Source organism: Aphelocoma coerulescens, chromosome 2, assembly GCF_041296385.1.
Source record: "Aphelocoma coerulescens isolate FSJ_1873_10779 chromosome 2, UR_Acoe_1.0, whole genome shotgun sequence".
Classification (NCBI taxonomy): Eukaryota; Metazoa; Chordata; class Aves; order Passeriformes; family Corvidae; genus Aphelocoma; species Aphelocoma coerulescens.
The window spans coordinates 50,239,767-50,266,163 of NC_091015.1; the positions used below are offsets into that span (position 1 = coordinate 50,239,767).

At 39.3% G+C, this 26,397-nt stretch overlaps 1 protein-coding gene across 1 annotated transcript in view; it reads right to left on the minus strand.

Moving 5' to 3' along the window:
• GADL1 (glutamate decarboxylase like 1) overlaps positions 1–24,368 on the minus strand; it is an 83,944-nt gene extending 59,576 nt beyond the window's left edge. Inside the window, exons 1-8 of the mRNA XM_069004782.1 lie at positions 24,295–24,368; positions 12,879–13,048; positions 11,942–12,068; positions 10,170–10,260; positions 9,462–9,568; positions 7,957–8,072; positions 1,537–1,616; positions 1,367–1,421 (exon numbers count right to left, since the gene is read on the minus strand). Of these exons, the coding sequence (XP_068860883.1) occupies positions 1,367–1,421; positions 1,537–1,616; positions 7,957–8,072; positions 9,462–9,568; positions 10,170–10,260; positions 11,942–12,068; positions 12,879–13,048; positions 24,295–24,301 (753 nt within the window). The 5' untranslated portion in view covers positions 24,302–24,368. The remainder of the gene's footprint in view (positions 1–1,366; positions 1,422–1,536; positions 1,617–7,956; positions 8,073–9,461; positions 9,569–10,169; positions 10,261–11,941; positions 12,069–12,878; positions 13,049–24,294) is intronic.
• Positions 24,369–26,397: the final 2,029 nt, after the last annotated feature.

Sequence of the window (26,397 nt, forward strand, 5' to 3'; positions counted from 1 at the left end):
CACCTGTAACTTCCATTAAAATGCAAGTGAAATTGTGTTTCCCTGTAAGCAGAGCATTTTAATATAGAACATTTGCTTTTAAGTTGCAGATTTCCATACTGAGGCTGACCTTTTTTAAAAAATCATAAATGCCAGATGATTCCTTTCAAATGACCATTACATGTACTGTTACATGAACAAACAAGAATACCGTTTTTGTAAAAGCAGAGTTGATTCTCCTGCAAGCCTGCTGCTTCTTGCTCTGTTTTATTTCAGTCCTTTTCTTCCCCCCAGTTTGCTCAAATGAGTAAAGTTCAGGTTGTCATCCTCAGGTAACACAAAGTACAGAAGGAGGCAAGCAAGGGAGTTTGCTAGGTCATTAGGGGCCCCGTGTAACCATAGCTCTGCTATCCAGCATGAAACTCAAATAAGAGATGGTTCTTTGGCAGAAAATGTATCTAAATCAGAACTTACTGAAAGCTGTTGTGGCCATGCCAGTGCAGGACAGGACAGGGTTGCCTTGACTTTTTATCAGCCACAAAGGTAGATTTCCCAAGATAGGATTCCATGGAATGTATTGTCCATGCCATGGACATTGAACTAGTTGCTTTGTATTCACTGATCATGGACTAAGGGCTGAGCTCTGAATTCTACTGCTCTGATGCACAAACTGGAAGTGAGAAATAAGGTGAGCTAACCAAGCCAAAAGAAGATCCTCTTGGAAGTCACGTTTAGTCCTTCAAGCTCTCTAAAATAAATTACGTTGACTATAGGTAAGCACTGTCTTACAGATTGTGGGAATGTATGTTAATGTTGTCCAAATACACACATCAGTGCCTTTCCAAATGCTTGCCTTTGACTTTCTAATTGGCAAAGTCCCTAGGGGAAAAGAGGCATACCTCTGCACTCTGACTACAATAATAGAAAGGATGGAATTTAGCATTTGAAGCTTGTAAGATAGTTTTAGAGACTAAGCTACATGTTACCATTCTTGGTCACTACAGAGGCAATAGAGCAATAGCTGGTGTAATTAACTGAAAAACCATTTTAGGAAAACATACTGCATCCATTTAAAAAAGGATCAAGGGCAAAAGAAATCCTATAATAAGCGTGCTAAATACTTCAAAGCAGCATTGTACTCGGGACTTTCATTAGCAGCAAACACCCTGTGGAATTTTCCTCCCTTCTAAGAGTGTAGAACCCATAAGCCTTGGCTTGTTTCACAAGTTTGTGGCAAAGAGATTGCACCTGTAAGAAAGACATTGTTACATTAACTGCCCTATTTTTAAGATTTTGGTCACTCTTATTTTTCCTTCCTTTCACTCAGACACAAGCACACAGTCTGCATACACTCCTCTCTCCTTCATGCTCTCTCTCCCCCTCTCACCTCTTTCCTGGCCCGCTGGACTTGTTTCTCCAGTTCCTCAGGTATCATCTTACCTCTAAGGGACACAGATTTAAAACTTTTTCAGTTACATTCAAATAGGTTAGTTATGTACAGCACTACTGCGTTTTTAAAAGGCTCAGAGATCACAGTCATGGCTTTTGCTTTCTTACCTTTCATCTGTTTTGATAAAGTACACATTCTCTGTACCAATACCCAGGAAGGAGGCTGCCTTCTTCATGGAGTAATGGCACTGTAAATGAGAGAGGCACAAAAAAAAAAAAAAAGCACATGCAATTAAAACAAGAGAAATAAATTCCCTAACATAGGGAACAGTGACACTAAAATTAATTCAACAGCACCTAACAGCCATGACAACATATTCTAACACAAAAAGCAAACTGATAAGGTACATATCATACAGTCCATCTTGTACTTTAACGATAACACACACATAAAGCTGGGGGGGGGGGGGGGAAACAAAAAAGGATGTGCACAATGTTTAAAATGCAGGCTTAAGAGAAAAAGGAGAAGCTCTATTCCATACAATTTTTCTTAAAGCTGGTTCTGCATTAGAATGAAAAGTAGAAGCTTTGAAATGTCATTAGGGAAGAATTATTAATTTTTTGAAAATGTTTTAATAGAAATGAGTCAAAAGTATCAATGAGTGTAAGAGTTAGGATGTTGAAGAAAAGGGTCTAAAGGCTATTTAACACAACAGCCTGGAAGCAATTAATGAGGTCTGAAAATCCAAAAGCACCGCTCCTTGGAAATTGGACATATCTTATGTATCTTATGGTACATTTGAAGACTCTACCACTTTATGCTTGTAACTCTTCTGTATGCTGGCTCCAAGCCTCAGCTGGTGGCCACTGCCAGAGACAGGATACTCTGCTAAGATGACCTGTGGCCTAATTCAGCAACCCACGTCCACAGGATCAAGGAGCTCAAGTTCAAAGACCTACCAAAGCTTAAGATGTGTTACAATGGGGATTTGCAAGGCTTTCAACATCCTATCTCTGATAAAGGATCTGGAAATCATGGTGGTGTGAAGAGAGTTCACACGAATGTGAACCTTAGAAGCTATTATGAAAACAAGGAGACTTTAGACAGGACTCAGCACATCTTCAGACTTTAATGTGGATTTTGCAAAAGGGTCCAGTGTAGACAAGGCTGCATTTTTCAGAAAATTAAGTTACTATTTTAGCAAAGAATTTTAGCTAGGTCTCATCACAGAGACATCTCTGAATGAGTATAAAGACACGTGCAGCCCACTTTTCACTTCACACTGAATAAAGGGCATCAGTCTATGAAACCCATGAAGTGAGTGTAAAAGAGGATTTTAGAAATGGGTGTTTACTTAATCAGAATGCGGTAAAATGATTAAGGTGAGAATGCTATTCAAGCCTACAGACCACTCCATACTTCTTACAAGCTTTTTTCTGTTGAACAAATAGTAATGGTTTATCTAACCATATTTCCAACATTCATCTTTATCAGGACCTGCTCTACTGTGGATACTGTTATTCCAGCACAAGAACACTTTGTCTTATTCCAGAACAAGAGTACACTGATCTCTGCTTAATTTGCCTTCAAGATTAGCCTGGGAATTCAAGATACAGTAACCTTCTTGACCTGAAGATATTTAGATGTCAAAACTACCTACTCATAGCAGTGGAGTCAATTTCAAGAGTACACCACATCCCATAGGACTAGACAGTTCTTGTCAGAACCAAGACCATCCAACCCTTGGATTATCACTGCCCTTCTCACAAAAATAAAATTGTCTCTTTTATGCATTATTACTGAAGGGTTAAAATAACACATACTCCAGCAAACACGAAGATGTCTAGTAATTGTTACTTTTCATACAGGAGGTGAAGCCAGGTGGTTAATTAATTCCATTTTCTTCCTGAGAGTTCACACAAATGCAGTTACTGCAGAACATAATTATGAAAAATGTACAACATTTTAATGTGTGGGCATGAATATATTAAGGGTATTAAAGCCTGTCACGCTTATTTTGATGAGATGGATGATCTCAGAGGGCTCTTTTTCTTTTTGACAAAGAGGTTTCCCCCACCATCACCCACTCTTTAAACAAAGGCATACGAAGACACTACCTGATACTATTGAGTAGTTTTAAGAAAGCTTAATTTGTAACATGACACATCCACAAGGCCTTTAGGGCTCCGTCACTTAGACTGTTACAAGAATAATAACACACATAGGTGGATAATTAGTCTTACATTACATCAATAAAGGTAATAATGACTGTAAGTGGCTGTGTGTTGTTCAGTATAAGTTTGGAGATGTTTTTGACTGACTAGTGAATCACTTAAAATACAAGTTGCCTCCATCACTGATTCCTAGCCGTTACTTTCAAATGAAAGGTATGAATCACCAAGAATAATCAGATTGAGAATGCAGTAGGCCTACAAATTCAGTATACTAGTAAGCAAACAATCAGTAAATAATATATTTTATTATAAACAATGGTATGAGACACTGGAGGAAAAATAAAAGAGGCTTGAGTACCTGAGAGATTATACCAAAAAGCAGAGGAAATGAGAAGAACAAAGGGAATACAAAAACAAACAGGCTGCAAGATGCATTATTTTTCCTCCAGAAGTACTTCTGTACTTCTTGGAAAATTCTGTCCTCCAGTAGGACAGAAAAAGAACAAGACTCATAATACTACATAGACTTAGAATATTCTTCATTTGATGAAAAAAGAGGCCTTTCAGTTATATTGATTGAAAACATGTAAGAATTTCTTCCCCCTATCCCACAACTATCACTACTAGAAGCCATTATGCTAAACTGCATTGCATCATTTTAAGAAAAAATATACCAAAGAACATTTAGCATCTCCAGTCACAAGAGTGTCAACTAATTCACTTTTCATAGTTCCTTTTCCAAAAAAGGAGAAAGAACTATCCAGATTAAAAGTATTATTTTAAGAACTGTGAGTTCAGATTACTCTTGCCATGTCTTTCACAGTTTAGTTTGTTTGGACAAATTATTAAATCTGTAGCCATTTGCAGTAAGAAATTACCACCTTTGAGCACAAGATCAAATTGGAACATTGGTGCATTTAAGATATGCTGATGTATTATTTTACCTATATTTAGACATAATTTTTGTTTCCTGATAATGTTTGCAAAGACAAGGTACTTTCTACCTGTGCTCATTAAAACAGAAGATAAATTTGTATTTTCCTGCTGTTAAAAAGTTTCCTAGAAACATGATTGCATAAAGCAATTACATTATTATGAGATTGTTTTACTACTCATTTTTGTCTGTTGTAATTTCAACAGGGGACAACATGATGAGTTAATGTTGTGTTCTCTCACTTTATTACTTTCACGATCAAGTTGCACTGGGGAGGAATTTAGTTTCATTCTAAAAAAAGCTTCTCATATCAGCATGTGTATTTCAACTGTTTACACATCTTTCTACCCTTAGTTACCTCAAATTTAGCAGATTTCTATCTGTCAGATCAATGTAATACATACTCATGCCAGAAAAAAAAAGTTTAGATGGGACTCAAATAACAAAAAGTGATAAAAAGGTGGGCTGATATCTATAACTGGAATCATATTCATCCTCTACAGAGCCACAGATCATGCCTCAAGAAAGTGGGATATGACAACTACTCTTCCACTGCTACTGTCTCTAGAGGAATCACCTTGTAATGGTCCAGCAAAAGTACTACAGAGAAGCAGCATAAACTGTGTTCACTGTGTATCACCACAGTTTTAAATACCTAAGCATTTTACTTGCAGGAACAAGGAGCCTTTTTTATTCCTGAAGGCCAAACACAATATGTAAGGACCTTAAATATACATCTTTATGTTATGCAAGAACATACAAAAAATACACAGCCCCAAATCACATCAAGTCATTGAAAGTCTGTGCATTCCCCTGCTCTGCAGCAGGGCAAATCTTTCAACCCAACAAGTGCCAAACTGCAACCTAGGGACTTAGCAAATCAAGGCAAAAATAATTTTATTTCATCACAGCACTGCAGCCAAGCCCTAAAATGACACAAGGGCCTTGAACAGTCATGTTGTTTGACTCCTTACCAGTACCTCGTTCATTACAGCCTCATGGCTTCTCCATGCCAATGCTGTTGCCTGATTTATGATGAGGATAAACCCAGGTTGTTAACTTCTCCAAGTTTTGTTTAAATTTTTGTTTGTTTTGTTGAGGGGATGGGGGGTGACAATTTGCTTCTCCAAAAACAAGCAAAGGATGTTTGGAGAGGGGATCAAGTGTACCTTCAGGAAGCTCACGGATGACACCAAGCTGGGTGGGAGATCAATCTGCTCAAGGGTAGGAAGGCTTTGCAGAGGAAGCTGAGCAGGCTGAAATGATGGGCAAGGCCAAGTGTGCGATGTTCAACAAGTCAAAGTGCTGAATCCTGGACTTGGATCACAACCACCCCAGGCAGCACTACAGGCATGGGGAGGAGTTGCTGCAAAGTGGCCCAGTGGACAAGGACCTGGGGGTGCTGGTCAGCAGCAGCTGAACACGAGCCAGCATGTGCCCAGGTGGCCAAGAAGGATCATGCCATCCTGGCCTGGAGGTTCAGAGGGGACCTTATTGCTCTCTACAACTGCCTGAAAGGAGGGTGTAGCCAGGTCACAGGTCAGGATCTTCTCCCAGGCAACCAGCAAAAGGATGAGAGGATATAGCCTCAAGCTGTGCCAGGGGAGGTTCAAGTTGGACAATAAGAATTTCACCACAGGAAAGATTAAGCACTGGAAGTTTGCCCAAGGAGGTGGTGGAGTCACCATCCCTGGAGGTGTTCAAGGAACAACCAGACATCGCATTTAGTGCCATGGTCTTGTTGACAAGGGGATAATCAATCAAAGGTTGAACCTGATGATCTTAGAGATCTTGCCCAACCTAAATGCTTCCTTGATTCTGTGATTCAAAGGTGCAAAATGTTAAATAAGACTCAAAATAAAAACAATAATAAAAAAACTAAGATTGTATGACACCAGCACTTTTGTACTTATCTCAGGTGTGGACTACTGATTACATACATTCTCAGTATGGCATATCTGAACAAATGTTTCCAAAAGGTCGTGTACCTTGGACTCAGTATAGGTAAATCTAAAACAAGTAGAAATGAATATGCCCTTTTGCACCCTGATAACGATGAATAAACACCAGTGATCTTAGAAAATACTCACATTATCTAGATATTAAAAGCATCAGTTTTACAGTAAATGATTATTGAGTACTAAGGATTACGTAGTTGTGTGAATCAAACTAAGTATCAGCGATCAAAAGCATGGCCTTACAAATAATTTACCAACTTATTTTTCCTGGTCAGCTCTGTGTTTTATGGTTTTGGTCTTCCTGGTGAAGCAAAGACGTAAAAATAAATTTATTCTGGCAGTCAGTTAAAATTTCTTTCGACATGAAATTAAATATTTGCTTATTCCAGAGTAAGAAATGAGTTGTAGTTAAACCATGCAATGAAATAAAATGTTACTTCATGATAAAAGTTTCATGGGCTTCACTTCAAAAGCACTCATGGAACTTGCTTCAAACTCATTTGTTCCTCCTTAACTGTTTTGAAGATGTAACATGATGGATTAATTATGAACTGGCATGTCATTTCATACACACAATTTTCAGGAAAAAAAATTTTCAGGACATGTGGGCTCCGCTTCAAAAGACATGTGTTATCCTGGAAAACTTATACAATTCCTTCATCCTTCAGGCTTCTTCAAAATCAGCCTCTCATCTATTTGCAAACTGTTTGGAGCATAAAAGTCCAAGCTAAAATTATTCTAGTAACTCTGTATTTTCTAATACAATGAGGTTCTGTACAGACTTCCATTGGGGCCTTTATACAGTAGAGTCAGAATTAATAAGAACTCTTCACTAATCAAATTATAAACTCTTAAAATTGAAGGGACAGGGAAGAGAAAAAAGCTTCCAGAAACTACCTTCATAATAAATGTATGAACATGACTCAATTTCCCACAGGCATTTTGGACTGATATTATTCAAAAACTTTAAAAACTAGCTACATATTTTCAATTATTTAAAGAAAAAATGTCTAAAGGTCCAGCATTTTTTTCTGAGAGGCATATGGTGGGTTTGACTCTGTACCACAACCAATCTGTATACGGACATAGGGCAGAGTGGAAGCTGCAGAGAGCCATCTCACAGGCCCACAAGTACTCAGTTTAGTACAAATTAAACATGCAGAAAAAAGCCTTTGACATCCAAAACCTACCTACAGTTCCCACTAGACTTTATAGTGTGAGAAATCAGATGCTACAGACCTCCACAATAAAGCAAATGCATTCTGCTTCAGGTTTGCACCATGTACAACCTATTCTTACATCAGCAGTTTTCAAAGCAGGAACATCTGTGTTTGTTTTCTGAAAGCAAGAAAGCTTCTGCAGGGAAATTTCCCATCAGACTTCTCCACTTAGCTCCAATATTCCACATCATACACTGATGTCAGAATTAGTGTACCAGTGCCCCATCAGATATGAAAATGATATAATTCTGTAGCTATTGAAAAACAGAGATCAAAAAGTTTTTCTTTGTTTTCGTTTTACCTCTTCTGAAGCAAACAGAACTAGTCTTGGCAGACTTGAAAGCCCTTTCTCCTTTATCTCAGGACAAAATTTGTATCTTGCTAAGTTCATAGCATACATATTAGAAACAGAGCCACCTGCAAAAAGAGACATACAAATATTGTATTAGCCACAGTATGAGTACCTTCCCTGCATCTGACTGCTTGACCTATTAAGAGAAAAATAAACTCCACAGATATCCTAGCAATGCATTCATCACAGTTTATTTCCTCCCCTGAAGGCTACATCCATAAAATGAACCTTGGGCTCTGCAGCAGGCATGGAAACAGAGCCTGTTTGGATGTGCTTTGGGGATATTTTCTGAGGAATAAGAGCTGTGCCCAAGCACAAGTTCTTCCCAACAGAGAACACCCTGCCACAGCACCTTCCCCTCTGCACTGAAGCAGTGTGAGCTCAGCTGCCCACACCAAGCTCAGAGCCTGGAGATCTCTTGGGCAACCAGGCCTCAGAGGACCATGGGAGGAAAAGGTCTTTGGAAAAAAAACCAAACAAAACCAAACACAGTGAGTGGGAACTGAAAGATCTGCAAGGTAAGATCTGGACAAGCTTTATTCACTCGGGACAGGTTTTACTCACCTAGAAAGGCAAAATCAAAGGAGTAAGAAAAACCCTTATATAAAACTAGAACTGAGAAAAGGACAATTAATTTATCTTCTCCCAGTAGATCACTAAGTTCTAAGCCAGAAATTCTGCTGTAAAAGTAAGGCTTCTACCAAAAATACACATCAAATTTTATGTGAAAAAAAAAAATCCATCCCATTTTTATATTAAAAAATATGGAATTTTAGCTTATTTATTTTTCTACCACTCGTGTAGGCTATAATTACTGACTTTGTTTCAGTTTTGGAGGGGGAGTATAAACTCATGTACTCATTAAATTTCTCTTCTCACCCCCAAAATAGATATAAAATCTTCACACCTAGCCTAATTATTTGTTATCTGAATAATCTGGAATATCACCATTATGCTTCATTATTTCAATGCAGTGGGCTGGAACACTGCCTTACAGAACATTTGAAAAACATGGTTTATCAAGCAGCTTAAAAAATATCTGTTTGGCCTAATCATAACATTTAATAAAATTATGAAAATTCAAAAGAATTAAGGTCATGTAAACTCTTGCTGCCACAGCTCATAGGCAGGATACACCTATCTATAACCTCAGACACCATGGGTTGATGTCTATCACATAAATCAGCTCCCTGCCTGTCAGCTGACTCATTCCAGTGAGGCTGTTGGTGTTGTTAGTAAGATCAGGAAGGGCATCAGCTAAAAACAATTAATTTCCATGTAATTATATTTAATGTAGAACCTTTTTCATTCATTCACTGGTCAGAATCACCTAATTATTGCTAGAAACACATATGATAAGCCTAGATTAAATAAATAAAACTCCAATGTTCATAGAATTAATGGTATTAGGCATTAGTTTATAATGACCTATCTTGAGGTTTGACTGCTCTTACCCGGATTAAATATACCATCTCCTTCTTCCCAGCCTATGAATTCAATCATTTTCTTGATGACTGCTTCTTCCACCAACAGAAACACAGGGGACACTTCATATGTGTATCTAAAGAGAAATAATAGCATAATTGGTATTAAAATGACAGAATTCATGGCACAGAGTATTGCTAAAACTAGATAAAGGCTTCCTGCACCTCTTCTTAATCTATCAGCAGCTGATCACCACCAGCAGTTGGACTCTAAACTAAAAACATTATGGATCTGATCCAGTAGAGCAATTGCTTCGTTTCTCTCAGCATCTTATTGACACTTCTACTCAAAGTAATACACCAGAGTTTGCTCTTAATGTAGGTCACACTTAAATTTCAGCTTTACATTTGCAAGTAAACAGTAGACAGGTAACCATCTGCATTCAACTCTGTGCAGAATGCCTCAACGGAATCAACAACTAAGTTAAGTCTGATTAATTCATTTTTATGTACTGAGTAAAAGTCTAGGTTTAATAGCATTGAAAAAAAAAATCTCTCCTCTTAAGCCCCATCTTCAGCCACTCTGAACTAGCCTGTTTTTTCTCCCAAGGTCTTGCACAATTCCTACCTCTTCTGTAACACTGAGAACAGAAATCAGAAGCAAGAAAGCAAAAAAAAGAGCTGTTATTCCAAATAGCATGCTAATTCGTCATCAAGAGGACAAAGAACCACACTTACACACTGGGGTTCAGCGCTTCCGTAATGAAACGAGCCACTAATGAGTAATAATCTATTCCAGCATACAGCTGATTGAAAAATCTTGGATGATCTGAAAATACAGATGAAAAGCAAGTGACAGGATATACCAGAAAAGAGAATACATTACAGTCTCTCTTAGCTGAATGCTGATCATTGCAAACCACAATTCACTCCATTCTCTCGGTATTCTCTGGATTTACTGTCCTTTCCTTAAGTTAGACATTCCTTTGAAAGTAAATTTAATAAGCACTTTCAAACATCAAAATGTGGCTTGGGAAATGCAAGTGGTGCACAGAATGAATGTGAGCTGTTCACAAGTTTTATAAATCAAAAATTAAAAGGGATTGACAATTGAGTATACATAGTGACTTTAAACAGTGGGTTTGAGAAGTCACAGACTATGTTCAGCCAAATTTTGGTAAGCAGTAGAATACAGGAACCTGCTGGTCCCAGGCAGCTGTGCCTTTTCTCCCACTAAAGTCTCGATACAGAGAGAAAGAGGCAGTCTAACAGCTTGGAAAATTTTGCTGCACAATTAAAATGAATGAGGAGCTAAGAGAGTTTGTTTACCTGCCTTGAAACACTGAGATATAACTAATTTTGACAAAATTCTATCCTATTGCTGCCTATAAAAACAACACAATTCAACAGAGGGATCACCACCTAAATTTTAATCCATAGCACAGCATTTTTACTTGCAAAAGCAGGTGAACAGTATGGCTCCATTTATATTATATCTGGGACTTCAATAAATGTCTATATTTAAATAAAAGACTATTTGCACAGCATATTTTTATATACGACATCCTTTCTAAGGTGACACGGTGTAACAAATTATAATCCAAAGGCAATTTGCAAAAGTAAGATAAACAGAACACCTTCCAGTAACTCAGTAATTATATCTGCATATTATTAGTACACTCCCCCTGCAGATGAATATCACTACACTTCTATGGTTTTCAAAGGCATGAGCTCCCTCTCAAAATTATTTCACAGTTTTTCTTTGCAGCAACAGTGATTTTAGCAGGCAATACAGCCTGGAAATGCTCGACTAACTGTATCAAATGTCTTTCTTACTTACCAAAATACAGCCTAAGCCATACAACATTTGAAATCCTGAGCTACTGATTCACAGTGCTATTTCCTGAACAGATGTTGTTCATCCCTTTTCACCAAGATTGAATTACCCTGCACACGCTGCAGAAAGGTTAGCTGTAGAGAACTAATCCTGCAGAGCTGTGGCGTACTGTCTCTGAAACACTGCAGGCTCTCTTCTCATGGTTTCTGGAACAGGAACCACTGCCTATCAGCAAATTGACACCCTCCAAGACTATTGCTCAAATAGAAAAATAATAAATGGAGAGTACTCATCACTAAGAATATATGAGGGCAATGATGGTGGCTCCAAATCTCATCACTCAGACAGCAGGAAATCACACATGAAGGTCCTTCTCCTGCCTATTTTGCTAGATTTTTATATCATTTGTCTAGGTGACTTTCTCAAGACTTCAAAGTGACAGAATGCACTATTAATGCTAATGGCATTACATTTATTACTTTTTGATTAGTTTGCCATTATTACATATTTTAGTCAAACCTATGGTGACCAGAATTTCATCAACTGTTTGCATACTTGTATAGGCAGGAGGGAAACAAACATTCACACTCCCAGTTCCCTGAAAGGTGACAGAGCTTTGTAAACATTTCTAAGTTAGCATGCAGAACAAGTGTGCTTAAAATCCCATTCCTACTGGTTTTGACGCTGTATTTGATAACATCGCGGCAGAGCTGCAGGATCTTCTGGTGGCATTCTCCGGTGTCCCTCATTTCCAGGTCAAGAATCTGCTTAAGCATTTCGGGGGCTTGCCATTCACAGACCTAGTGATGGGGAGCAGGGCAGACACCATCAGTGAACAGCTTAGCCAGGAGCAAGAGGTTATAGAGGTACAAGGTAATCACCCCGTTCAGCACTGCTTTCACAAAACTTCCCATAGCAGGGCAGCATGCCACCAGAAAATGTATCCGGTAAACTGGCCTCATGGGATGTTGGTTTTATTGGATCTTGGGCAATGCTCAACCATAAACATTAGAGTGGGAAATGCTGAAAGGCAGAAAAGAAAGAGGCCTGCAGCTCAAATTCTGTCTTTAGCTAAGGATTTGTAATCACAGTGTTTCCAGATACCATTCTGCCAAGGGGTGGGAGCAAGCAGTGCACGCCTAAAGGCAAGCATGATTTATTTTCAGGACCTCTTCCCATACAGCCTCTTAAGCAGGTTCTGCAGAAACCATAGCAATCTTTATAATGTTGTCCTTTCACAGTGGTACCATGAAAGGTACTTTCTTCCTTCTCCAACACCAGTGCCCCTGAGGAGCAAATAACACAACCCCACCCTACCCCAAGCATGAAAAACACTATAGCCATTTGTGATCTCAATGAAAATGACCTTTTTATTCTGAGATTAAAAAACCACCATCATTTTCTGGCAGATATGTATGCTAATTATGTTATTGGAAGGTTTTATAATATATTCTTTATTAATTTGTAAGACTGTCTTTTTATTTGAAGCCAGGCACAGACTAGATGCAATTTTCAGGCTACTTAGAGTGCAATAAAATACAGCTTTTAAAAAATTGATTTATTGTTCATTATCTTCACTACAAATTCTCAACAACACTCTCTGATTTTACCTTTTCTGTTACATCATCTGCTTTCTGGACAACTTCTTCCATTATAATCTTACAGGCCTCTTCCACAAACTTCTCTCCTGCTTTTGAGTCCATTATTGGACCATTCAAGATGACCCCATCCACCAAAACAGCATTCTTCTTCTGGAGCATCTCCTGCTTGCAAACACCAACTGTAAGAAAAATAAGTCATCATTAAAGCAAGGATAACTAAATAATAAACTAAAAAAGTATTCTTTCACTGCTGAAGATTCAGTCAACTTGAGAAATCTCACATGGACTTTTTACATGTACAAAAATCTTTGATTTTGGTGGAAGAATCTTTACAGACCAAAAAACGAGGCATTACTTCGAACATAGACTGTTATTCTACAGGCAATAATAGCCTACTTGTATCTACTGCTTTCTCTAGCATACAAAAGCATGCAAGGGACCTTCCAAACACAGAGGAAAATACAGTTCTGGCTTAGAACATGTTACAGCTGGATAAATAGAAATGCAGCGAAAGATAATGAGCATTTTTCTTAGATGAAAATGTTTCCCTCCACAAGCCATCCCTCTGCTCCCTCTATTTCATGAAAAAATTTTCAGCTGTATTTCCTGTATCTTTCTGCTGCTCCTTCCCACCAGCCAGTCCTCTTGCTCTGAGTCTTCTGCATTCTTTGCAGAGTGCTTCACTGACCCACACTCCATGAATATAAAGCCTTTCAATGTCACACACCTGTACTTCTTTCTGCCCTTACACTATGAAGTGGCCTCAGTCACTAATTACAATAATCTGCTGGGCAGATTATCTTGTTTATTCCCTTCTCCCGTGATGATCTCTTTCCCCTCCCCCACCTTTACCCAGGAGATGTACTCTCCTGATGTGTTCCATGAACACATTTTCACTTCCTCCTTTACATTTCCCCTGAGAGCACACCCAAGATGCTTATAAGACACTGGCCAACAGTGACAACTACGTATCTCTTTCATGTATTGATTTCATATGGCAAGATCAGGACTCCAGTCTTCATCAACATGAGGATGAAGATGAAATTGAGACATTTGGAGATATCAAGGGAATAGATATTTGAAACAGTATCACGATGAAAGGAGAAGCGGTAACTACTGTAGCCAAATTATCTGGGTTACAGGAAGTATCTGTTCACTGATCTTGCTTTAGAATAGCTGAGATCCATAAAGCCAGGCAGCACTGCCACCATGGGTCGTCTTCACTTACATTGAGGATGGTGCAAGGCTGGAGTGTGTGGAAAAAGTTCTATGCCCAAAATAACAACTTCATCTTACTGCTTTACATTTTGCTCCACTTACAAAGTAGAGAAGACAGGTGCCTCTGTCACAGGTCTAAACAAACAACTGAATTTCCAGAAGACTGCCAGTCACTGTAGTCTGAAACATTCATCATGCTTATCATAATTACAGCTCCTCATGCACAGGAGGACATAGAACAACAACAATGCTCTTTAGAAATGTGCATCACTTCAAGGTTCATTGATTGAAAGAAACCCTGCTAATCCTGAGAGCTTTTATTTTCTGGTGACTCAGAGAAGCTATTCAGTTCACTTTGACTTATCAGGAGAGATATGACAAACAAGATAAAATTCTAACATGAGATGGGACCTCACACTTCCCATAATGCTGCCAACAAAAATGACATACCCCACCCGCCTCTTCCATGCATTTCTGAAATTACTCCTATTTTTAATCCAAATGGGCAGTATATTAAATTTTCCTGAACAGAGTAGGCTTCAGCACATTGTTATAGGAAAGGCATAAATGTTCTTATGGGACAGATGGAAAACAAGCAGGCAAACAGTATTAAATCTTCAACAGGCAAAGAGGGAAAATCACAGGCATCAAAAATATCAATTCTCATCATGCTTTCCAGCACACCACAGCAGAGGCACTGCAAAGAAACTGCAGCTTTGAAAAAGTCTTAGATGTTTATCTCTGGAAACACAAGCTAGTAGATCAGCTTTATAAGACTTAAAACCCCTGGGTATTACCAGGAAATGGAAGGCATCAGGGCTTTGGACAGAGAGAACAGAGACTAATTTTGTGTCGAGACTTCGTTATTTGATGCATAAATAGCTGCCTTAAGTACTGTTCAGAGTTTAACAAAAACAGAAGAAAAGAATTTCAACCTTAACATCACCTGGAGAGTCTATGATCTCCACATATATCAAAGGTGTTTTGTTTCTATGAAAAAGAGAACAGGATCTAGAAAAAAAAAAACCAAACTATGTGGGAAATTAATATCTATTGCAGAGCACAGTTATTGATACTTCCTTTGGTTACAAGCAGAATAGATGGTAGAGCAAGAGAACTCACTCATTCTTTAACACTTTTTTGTTGTTTGTTTGGGGTATTGTTGTTGTTGTTTGGTTGATTGGTTTGGGTTTTTTTGTTCTCCTTCAACTGTCAGGTGTCTGTTAGAAGCAGAGTTGTGAAAAGGGCTTCTATTGGTAACTCCCTTAGCCCTGTTCCTATCACTTTTGCACAGAGACAGGATACTAGTATTTCCATGACTTTACAATGATCTTTTTACAGGAATTCTGCAAAAGCAGAACTTTACATTACTTTTTCTACCAGGTCTTTAGGGAACTGAGCCATAGGTCTAACAGCTTTCTATTTGAAGCAGGTCTGTTCACCTCTACACACAGTTTTACAGTCTCCCTAGGATGCTTTGTGGACCCTGAGGAAGAAGATACACTCTGGAAAATGGGTGATTGTCTACCCTTAGTCCCCACATCTGTTTTGGAACTTGGGCACAGTCTATAAAAGAAAGGCAAAGCAGAGAAATTAGACGGAAGAGATGAAAGACAGCCTTCATTCCAACATCATTTTACCTCTGTAAAGCTCCAGCAAAGAGGTCATAACTTTGCCCATATTTCATGGAATAATACTCCTTGCAATTACTTACCATTTCCTCAATATTTTTTTGGTTATCACTTATAATTTCAATCGGAATTTGTTGCAAATTCTACCTTGGAATATACCATAAGATCCTTACTTGAAATTAGCAGAAACAATTCTTTCACAATCAGACACTAAATCAAACCCCAAGCACACACATTTTTCTGAGGTAGTCTTCAGGTTTTGGAAAGCACTACTGGATACATACACTCTTCTCATCCCTCATGATCTTTCTGCAATTGATGATACTTAATCTTCTACTCATAACTGTCTGAATCCTGGAGTTCTTATGAGATGACCACACTATTCTTTATCAAAAAATTAATGTGTTTCGTCTTGGTTGCAGTAAAACCCTGAAGAAGAAAACTAAGTAGATCATACATCTCTGAAATTCCACAACATTTTCTCCTTTATCACATTTTTAAAAAGAGGCCAATGACCAATTTATTATGCTTTAGATAGATGAACCTCCAGAAAGATTCCAGGTTCACTTTCTATGTCACAGTTAAATAGATGACTTTAACACATTCTCAGAGCTCAGCATCCAAGCTAAGAAACACACAGTATGCTGATGATACATTGTCTCTTAAGAAAAAAAATAAAATCACTCATCAAATGCTCACAACACTATTTTCCATTAAAAAAAAATTGTGCCTTTTACATATCTGTCTCAAACACACCTGATTGCACTGAAGGAACATCATTTTCTTTGAAGTGGGAAAGCCCACTTCATAGAAACAGCATCTTGCCACATGTACCTCTTTTGTTTTCAAATATGATAGGGAAACCATCTAGAGATGTGGCTGTAATAAATATGTTCTTTCCTATTTGAGAATACAGAAACACACTCTGAAGCAGACTCAGAAAACAGACTTCCAGAAAATACATCAAATACAACTTCAGCCAAATGGCTCCAGGCTTCAAAAAGAACTAAAAATTTAGCAAATGGAAGAGCTTTAACACAGAGATTAAGAATTACTGACTGTTTAAGACATCCTTCAGCAAAAGAGAAGACTCAACCCTGCTCCAGTCGAAGGCAATTGGGCATTCAGCCACTGGCTTCAGCAGCAGCAAAATCAAGCTCATAATTCTCATATTTCATCCTGGAAGAAATATTCTATTACAGAAGCCTAAGGGTTTCCAACCAGCATTTCATTTTTATGATCAATATGATTTTCTCAGCAGCAAACATAAATTAATTGGAGTTGGAATAATGCACAGAAAAAAATAAACATTTTTTCAGATGTTTCTATATCTTTATATAAGTAGTACCATATATTTTAAAAGCTTCATCTGTGTTTCCGTATTTGACTGCTAAATCCTTGCACTACAAAAAGCAACTGAAGCATTGTACTTGGCCCATTTTAACAATATTTGGGAGAGTAGCATGAAATGACCAGAAAGATTTACTGCTCACAAGGCAAATGAGGAAACAGAAGGGGGTTGTTGTGAAAGAGTAGCTTGTGCTTGAATTCCAGAGCCAAATCCTGTTCAGTTTATACTGCATTAGCACCACTGACTATTCAAGGGAATGCAAAAAGCTGGCTTTGACCAAAGGCCTATTTCTGCTTTGTAACAAATGCAGTAGTAATTGCCAGCATTAATCGGAAAAAAAAAATTAAATTTCTCATTCTGTATGATCTAGTCATTGGTCTTCTTTCAGTGTGTCCAGCAAAAGAAAACAAGTGCCTTCAGCATTAAGACTCCACACCAACATGTTTAATGAATTACTGTGGTGCCATGTCATGTATCAAAGCATTAAAACACATACTTGTCCCACACTATGCAGCTATTTGAGTCCCTTGGTATAAATAATCTTTAAAGACACTTATTTTTTCTTTAATCACTGCTTTCTGTTCTTATGAATAAAGTAAAGCCACTCCAGTCTTAAGGCAAAAATACATTGTTTCTTCCTAAACTGATTTCCCAGGCCTGTTGCAAAGTAAAGGAAATGTAGTTTTCTTAAAATCCAGTATATGACATGACTTGTTGTCCTGGAAAAGCTATCCATATGAAAAAAAAAAAAGTAGGTATGAGTATGGTAGGGCTTATACAATTCCCCCTATATTACATATTCTTGTTTTGCAGGTTTATGGAGCAGGCCTGTGGATAGAGAACAAGCTGTGTGCTTCCCCTCAGAAGGTCTGCAACAGCCACCCCCACATGGGAATCCTCTGACTGTGAAAGGCAAATGTGACCTTTATAGAGCAGAACCTAACCAAAACAAAAGTGCTTGTGTCTGGGCTCCAAAACCCCTGAATAGACTCATTGAGCACACTGCTAGCACTGAACGGCAACACCACAACAAATGGGTCCTATTCTCCATCCCACACCTGAATTTCCCTTTCCTAAAGGAAGGGTTGGGAGAATGAAATGAGGAGAGGAGACCCAGCAATGAATATCTGACAGGGAATGTGAGGTCCACACTAGGACAGAGGTCCTGCTTTCAGAGGTATTTCCAGACTTCTGAGGGGGCACCCTTTTGAGTTCAATGCTCACATGTCATATTGTGCTGCCCTAGGCAGGATTTGCTTAAAAAAAAAAAAAAAAGAAAAAAAATCAGGCAAGTAGTTAAAAAATATTCAAACATTTTTATGCAGCCAAATCTCAGGAATTGAAGTTAATTTTTTGTAACAACTCTACAATGCCCTAACCAAGTAACTGCGGGAATGATTCATGCTGTAACATTTCCAATTAGGAAGAAAGGCTGTGGAGAATCAGAATTTACCTTGATGCAAAACTGAGAAACAGCAAATGCCAACTATGAAATGGAAATCCCAACTCCCTGACCCCAATGAGATCCTTTTGGCTCACAATGTCATAACTCTTAACACCTGCTAAGAGTGTAGGAACTATCTGAGGAACAAAACTCCTTTTATTTTAATTAAAAGTTGTGTATTGATGATGAACATCTAATGAATGTTCCTTTTTCTGTGGGAAAGTGACTGAATCTGCAACATCCAAGTCAGTCAACGGTACTGTGCATGGGATAGCAAAGTTAACTTCAGGAGGCCGAGTTCAGACGGAAATGATGAATATAGGTGTGACCCACATAGAACATACAGAATCCCCGAGATTTTTCTAGTTCCCAATGGAAAGAAAAGGTGAAATGAAAACACAAATAGTCGGGGGTTTTTTCAAATGGAAGTTCTGCAACTTGTTTTAAAAGGGTTCCTGACAGCCTGCAATTTCATGCAAGAACTATATTTTTTGTCATAATATAAAATAAATTTTTAGCTCCAGTCTTTCAAAAATCAACTAAGCAGGCAGTAATTTACTAAAACTGAGTTTTTTGGGATTTGATGCAAGTTAAAATGTAGAAATAGATGAAAAGTCTAAATTTCATTTTAGAAAGTTTTACCTCTACATTCAAGTTACTGTCAAAACAAGTCTTTTCCTCTCACTTTTTCATATCATAAACATTTCCATGTTTTCTGCTTCCTACAAAGGATTTCCAATTGCTGTAACTCATGTCTACAACATAACTCTGAGATACGCCCTTATTTACTAACATGAGGAAGCTGGTGCATAGCTAATCAGGATGTAACTTTCCAGCCCACTAGGTTCTCTGAACTAGTTCCTAATAGATATTCATAATTTATTAGCCTATCAGTTCAATGTAGAAGTGGTTTAAAGCAGCTCAATGCACTTTCAAAATGCAGTAAGTTGCCTTGCCCAGGCTATTATAATGCTGCTGGTAACATCAGCAGACATCGGTCACTGAGAGGAGGGATCCAGCGGGGCTCTGGACACGCCACTTCAGGTTGTGCCTGCCTTGGGTTTACTACCTGATTTGGGAAACCACTCCTGAGCTGCAAGAGGCCAGGCTGCTGCATGGCACTGGCAGGTGCCAGCAGAAGACACTAGCAGTCCTTTGCTAGAGCATCAGTCTGGATGGTGCCTGGTGAGAGAACAGATCTGATCCTACTGTGCATGCAAGGGCTCAGCAATGAGACTGTAATCCCAGCAAGGCAGCTGAAAGAGACCCAAACAGAGCCACCATACCACCTTGTTGTCTGATTGCACTCAGGTCTTCCATTTTCCCTCTACTGAAGGCAGGAAATGAATACCTTATTTTGTTTGGGGTTTGGTTGGTTGGTTTTTTTGACTTTGCCAAAACTTAAATCAGTCATTTGACCTCAGCATTAGCACTGCAACCAAATACCAGGTACATACAGCATTTGTCACTTGCTCTTTCCCCTTCAGGCTGGTGCCAGAGCTTTTTAACATGACATATTGGCCCCAAAGAGGGCTCAATAATCCCTGAACAATGGAGTAGGGTTGCTTGAGAAAAATTAGTTTAAGCAGCTTAATGAGACACTGCAAGCTGTCTTACAGTCTAACCAGCAGAGGGATGCCAAGCCACTTAAAGACAATCTTTCCTGTTGAAACCCTGACATTTGCCAATGGATAAGATCATATTTAAAAGGTTTTTCAGCATACATAAGATAAGATGTGACAAAGGGCAGAGATAGCTAAACTTTAGAGCCACAAGCTCTTCCAAATTTTCTAGATTTAACCAACTACTTTGTAGAGTCATTGCTACTTTGCTGACAAAAGACCTTGGTCACTAAGAACCACATTTCTCACCACATTCATGGCACTGAAAAGCTTCTGGTCCAGTGACTTTTACTTTAAAAGACAATTCTATTTGCTGACGCTTGACAAGCTTTTCATTAAAAAAAATAAAGATCGCATATACTCAAGAAATGGTAACAGAGATTGACATACATACATTTGAATCAGGTCAAAGACATCTTTTATTACCCTTGGACAAGGCCTGACAGTAATTATCAACAGAAACAACCACTACTGACATGCCACAAAGCAACAACAATTTGCCTTTTCAATTAATTATTCCCTCACTGCACATGTATAAACCCCAGTAATGTTAAAATAAGATTAGATTACTTGTGTGCACAGATGGGAGAGCAAAAAAGGGGAGAAATGGCCCAAATTTAGCCATGTCCTGCTCAGTATCCTTGACTTTTCAATGCTTTACCAACAACTACCTCCTACAACCTCTGCAGTTTGTGACATGAGACAAAGCAAAAGAGGCCATAAGAAGTTCAGCTTCTGATTTTTGCAAAGCTTGGAGAGGTAGTTTCCATAAACATATGGGGTAAGCATAAAAAACTGGATCAAATTGGATCACAGAGTGGAAGCAAGTCAGAAATACAAAGACACGTATGTCAATGTGTCCATTTTTTCTGTCTTGAATATGTAATAAATGCTTATGCAAATATAAATGATGTTTAAAGAAGCAGGCAGCTTAAAATAGTCAAGAGCAGGGAAATTAAGGCACACAAAATCTAAACTGTTTAATAGGCAATAATAGCTGAATCAGTATGCAACAAGATCTCCTAATGCATTAAAAAGTGACAATTCCTGGTTGTATAAGTGACAGTTTAAAAGATGCCTTAATCAAGAAAGAAAAATTATTTATTGAACTTTTCAAACGTCAAATTAAGCTTCTTCACTAAATGTTCATTAACTGCCAAGAAAATTCTTATTAATTTTAAAGCACCATGAATGCATTTAAACAGAATGGTTTTATTTGATGCAAGCTTCATTTCTTGCAAAACGATGTCTCCCTTCCTCTGATGAAGTGATATTAGCAAAGATCCTAGTACCTCTTTTATCAGATCAGACTTTAAGACACAGGAGAGTTAGTATCCCCCTTCTCTGACCAAAATACTAACCTGAGTGTCATATTACCAGCGCCCTAAAATCACCCTAATTTCCAGGGCGTTTTACCACGCTTCACATTACAGCTGTTTGAGATGGCAACATGGCAACACCTCACAGGAAATGTTTGCCAACTCACCTCTCCAATCTGCTGGTGGCATAGAGCCACGTAACTCCCCATTCATACCATAAACACACGGAGCCACCAGCAATTCAGAAGTTAAAAAGCAACATACTGCACAAATTCTGGCTGCTCCCTTCCTCTTGTGATTGCCAGCTCTGACTCCGTTGTATTGATGAGCTAGCAACCTGCTTGAAACTCTGCTTAATACACTCAGACTTATGCCCCACAAGGAAACAGCTTATCTATTTTTTTTCTCCAAATACAGAATTTGCCAGGCTTTTTCCACGCCAAATCAACCTTGGAAAACCACCCTGATGCCAAATGAATAAAATATATATGCAATGAAGATTCCTTTCTGCAGCTAGGAGTAGGAATTTATAACTTGGCTTCCTCTCATTAATGGGATTTTGCTGTCTTTTGTGTGAATAGAAGCATAGCCAAAAAAAAAAATCCTGTTACTCATGCCTGCTCAGTCATTAAGGCTTCCCTTGTGGACAATGGTGATGTCTGAGAGAAATTAGGCTCAACTAGCAATCAGCAAGATGAAATTCAAGTGGTCACTTACAGATACATTGAGGAGGTTTAAAACAGAAAAGAAAAAAAAAAAAACACCAAGGAAAAGAACCCAGAGTGTCACCCCTCAGAGTGCTCCCACTGTGCTCACCACAGCAGCTACTGCAAGTGTTAACTCTCTGCACATCCAAGTCTCCACTCCAACTGTGCCCACTTTGCCAGCTGCTCCAGCTGTGCAAAGGAAACACAATGCTAGTGCTGCAACAAGCAGGTGCCTTCAGTCTCTCTCCCAGATGCTTTACAATAGAACTTTAAAAGCTAAGAGCACAAAATATCAGTACCGAAAGGAGAACTGCACCCATCAGCCCAGGTTTGGTTTTAACAATGGAATCACATTTGCTTATAAAAAAAAAAAACTATTTCAGCAGGCAGCAAAGTTGTACAACCTCAAGAACCACAGAGCCAAATCTCTACCATAACTTGAGCTTATAGAGAAGGCTACAATGCAGCCTAACTTCATTCACCATCCCACTTAAGTGAAGCTCATTCACCAGACAGAACCGGACAGAAAACACAGCAAATCACCAAAGTAAAAGGAGAGAGGTCTGTGAGAGTAAAGAACTCCTCATGAGAGGGAAAGTGCAGAGAAATAACAGATGCTACTCATGAATAACGTAGAGGGACTAGAAAACCCACAGCAACAAGGGTGGAGATCACGTTACCATTAGACACATTCTGTTTTACATTGGTTTTAGGAGGAAATTAGGAAGAAAATTAGGGCTTTTGGTAGCGTACGACAGGCAATATTAGAACAAGAACACTACAACCCACCTAAACCACCAGGATCTCGGTCTTGGTGACTGCTGGCAGCATATCTTTGGTGTTGTTTTGGCAGAGGATATAAATAAAAGCTGCATCTGAGGCAAATGACTTTTGGAGCTGCTGCCACTCATACAGTACTTCCCCTGCTACTCACATAGTACAGCTGTCTTTACAGTACAGCCTTAAACTACTATGGGCACCAGAACATATTTACTACACACCAGAACTGTCATATAACTTTACAATGCTCATTCCATTTACATCAAATAAAGCAAAAGTGATCCACTGTTTGTAAAATATTAAGTTTCTGGAGTTTTCTTTCAAATATATGATTTTGTTCAGAGACTTTTTGAACAATATAGTGCTAATAATTTGGATCATCCCATGGACATAAGAGGAGACTTTTCAACCTGGGAATAAAAGCTTTTTCACTGTTTCATCCATGTTTAGGGTAAAATATAAAAGACACTTATTTGGCCTCAAGTCTTTTTTGACAGTTTTCATAAGAGAGTCACAAGTTGAGATAAGTGAAGAAATTCTTATCAAGAATATTGATCTTGTGGGAGAGGGGGAGAGCCATCTGCAAACACTTTTACTATTTTCTGACTTTGCAATCAGCTTCCATTCACAAGACCAAGGACTTCCTTCTTTCTCAACCTCGCAAATTTAATCTCTGCATTTTCTAAGCTCCTCCAGCAGTGTCATTATTGTATTAGCCATAGTTCGTCCACAGTCCCAACTTTCATAAGAATACAGTTAACTTTTACTTTTCATTAATGCTGCAAGGTCTTCCTCTTCATGCGGGTAAAGAACTTGATAATGCATTTATAAAACAGGATTAACTTCTCCCTTACTGAAACCGTTTGTTCCAAAGCAAAGCACTATATTGCTATATATCACTATATTATTCTGATACCTGATGAAAAAAAATTCAAAAAATTTAATTTAAAGGTACCCCTCTTTAAAGATCACTTATTTCAACAAAAAAATACTGTTCTTCAACGTTTTGATGACAACTGTTGCAAACTCTGTACCTCACTAAACCATCCTGGCTACGCTACTGCTGCACTGTAGCCAAAGGAGGTTACAGGTAGATCCCCAGCAGGCAGCCGTACACCTGGGCTGCGAACCGACCCTGCCTCCTTCCTCTTGCCCCGAGGCCCCTCTCCTCGCCAAGCCCGGGGATACCCGTGTTGGGGAGGCTGCAGGAGCCTCCGCAGGACGAGGAAAGGGTTAAAAGCCCCGAGCGGGGCAGAGAGCGAAGCGCTTCCCCCCTCCCAGCCTCTCCCGAGCCCCTCCGCCCGCAGCGGGGACAGGAGAGAGACAAGGCGGCTGTGCCCCACCAGCATTTACCCTCCATCCCGGCGTCGCTCGGCGACCGGAGAGCAGCGGGGGCCACTCTCGCTGTGCCCTGGCCGCTGCCGCGCCCGCAGCCTCCGCGCCGCCCGGGCCGCCGGGCCGCTATAAATACCCTCGGCAGCGCCGGGCCGCCCCTCCCGCGGGGCAGGGCGACCCGCCACGGCTGCCAGCGGGGGCCACGGGCCGCGGTACAGCGCCATGCTGGGGGGCTTCATGCCCGGGGGCTGCACGCCCGGGGGCCGCCTTCACTGCCAAATCGGGGGGTGGCACTCGCTGCTCGTGATACCGGGTTTGTTTCGCTGCCTCTAAAGCCTGACCCGGCGCCTTAAAGCCCTCGTCGGGGCTGCGAGGCTCCCCCGCAGGCAGGCGGCCCTGAGCAGGGCTCGTCCAGTTCCCTGCCAGCATCGCCGCCCACCGAGGGCAATATTCACAGAATCACAGAAGATTCTGAGTTGGAACGGACCCACAAGGACCATCAAGTCCAACTCTTACCGCTGCCCAGGACACCCCAAGAATCACACCATGCGCGCAAGAGCATTGTCCAAACGCTTCTTGAACTCTGTCAGGCTTGGTGCTGTGACCACTTCCCTGGGGAGCCTGTTCCAATGCCCAGCAACTCTCTGGGTGAAGAACCTTTTTCTAATATCCGACCTAAACCTCCCCTGGTACAGCCTCAGGCCATTCCCTCGGGTTCTGTCACTGGTCACTACATAGAAGAGATCAGTGCCTTCCCCTCTGCTTCCCCCCACGAGTAAACTGTGGACTGCAATGAGGTCCTCCCTCATTCTACTCTTCTCCAAGCTGAACAGACCAAGTTTTAAGGGATGAGTTGTGGCTGGCATCCCTGTTCCAGTTCATCCCAGGACACCTGCCTCGTTCAGCACAACATAGGCCTTCTTAATTCTCATCCCTTTATTTCCTTCTAATTACTATATCTTAAAATAAATTTCCACCCAATTACTACCTTTTAAAAGAAAAAGGTAAACAAGCTTTGTTTTTGAGTGCTGTTGTCACAAGAAGGTCTGGAAGTGTCCAAAAATTAACTACCAATGCCCCCAAAATTTATGCCTTCCCTTAAAATTCACTCCTGATTAAAGTTTGACAAAGATGTTTGGAAGTAGTGAAATATTCACACGTGAATTAAACATTTATTCACATGTAGTATCCTAATTTTTCTTATTTGCAGGGAAACAAATGTAGCCCTTTTGTAGCTTAACAGCGGATTCTACCAAGCCATTAATAACATGTACAATTGGAGAAGGCAATTTTGTAGCCCAATAGATATCCTACACTGGAAGAGATAAGTATTTGAACAGCATTGTGATAGATAAAAGTGGTTGATATCACTAAATTAAGAGTTCGTAGTTGCCTGGGAACAAGCAATTGTGGTCTGATTGTATTCATCATGGGTAAATGAAAGACAGCCCAAATCAAAACTATGTATTTCTGCTGCTTCAAAAGAGCTAATTTCCCTAAACTGAGAAAAAACAGTAGGGACAGCTGAAAAGGAAAAAACATAGTTAATGTGAACATCAGAAAAGGGGCTCTCATAAAGCCTCTATTAAATGGCCAGAAGACTATGACTTTGCAATCACAGAAGGCAGTAATTTTACCATAAAAACTCAAAGGTGGCAGTCATAAAGAAAATGGAAAACAAAGAGAAATTATTTTAATTACAGTTGCTATAAATTACAGGTGACAATATCAGAAATTGAAAAGTTCATAGACAAGAAAATATATCCATGGTTGTGATATCTAAAGATAAACACGATGTAAAATGTGTTAGGAACAAAACAAAACCCAGTGATGATACTGACCCATGTAGTAAATGCAGTTCATAAGTGGTTTTGTGCTGATGTGTTAAATGTTCTATAAGTACTTTTTTGCTGCAAAAGAAACAAGTAGATGGATCTCAGGGGGATTATAAAGAACTGCTCCAACCTGCTAGTAATTAAGAAAGATAAAAATAATGATTTGTGAAGTTCCAAAGGGGTGTTAATCTTATACCAGTAGCGAAAAAGGAGAAAGTAAAATGAGAGGAAAATACAGGCCAACATTGGTACCCTAAATAATAAAGGGAGTAACATTTAATTTTAA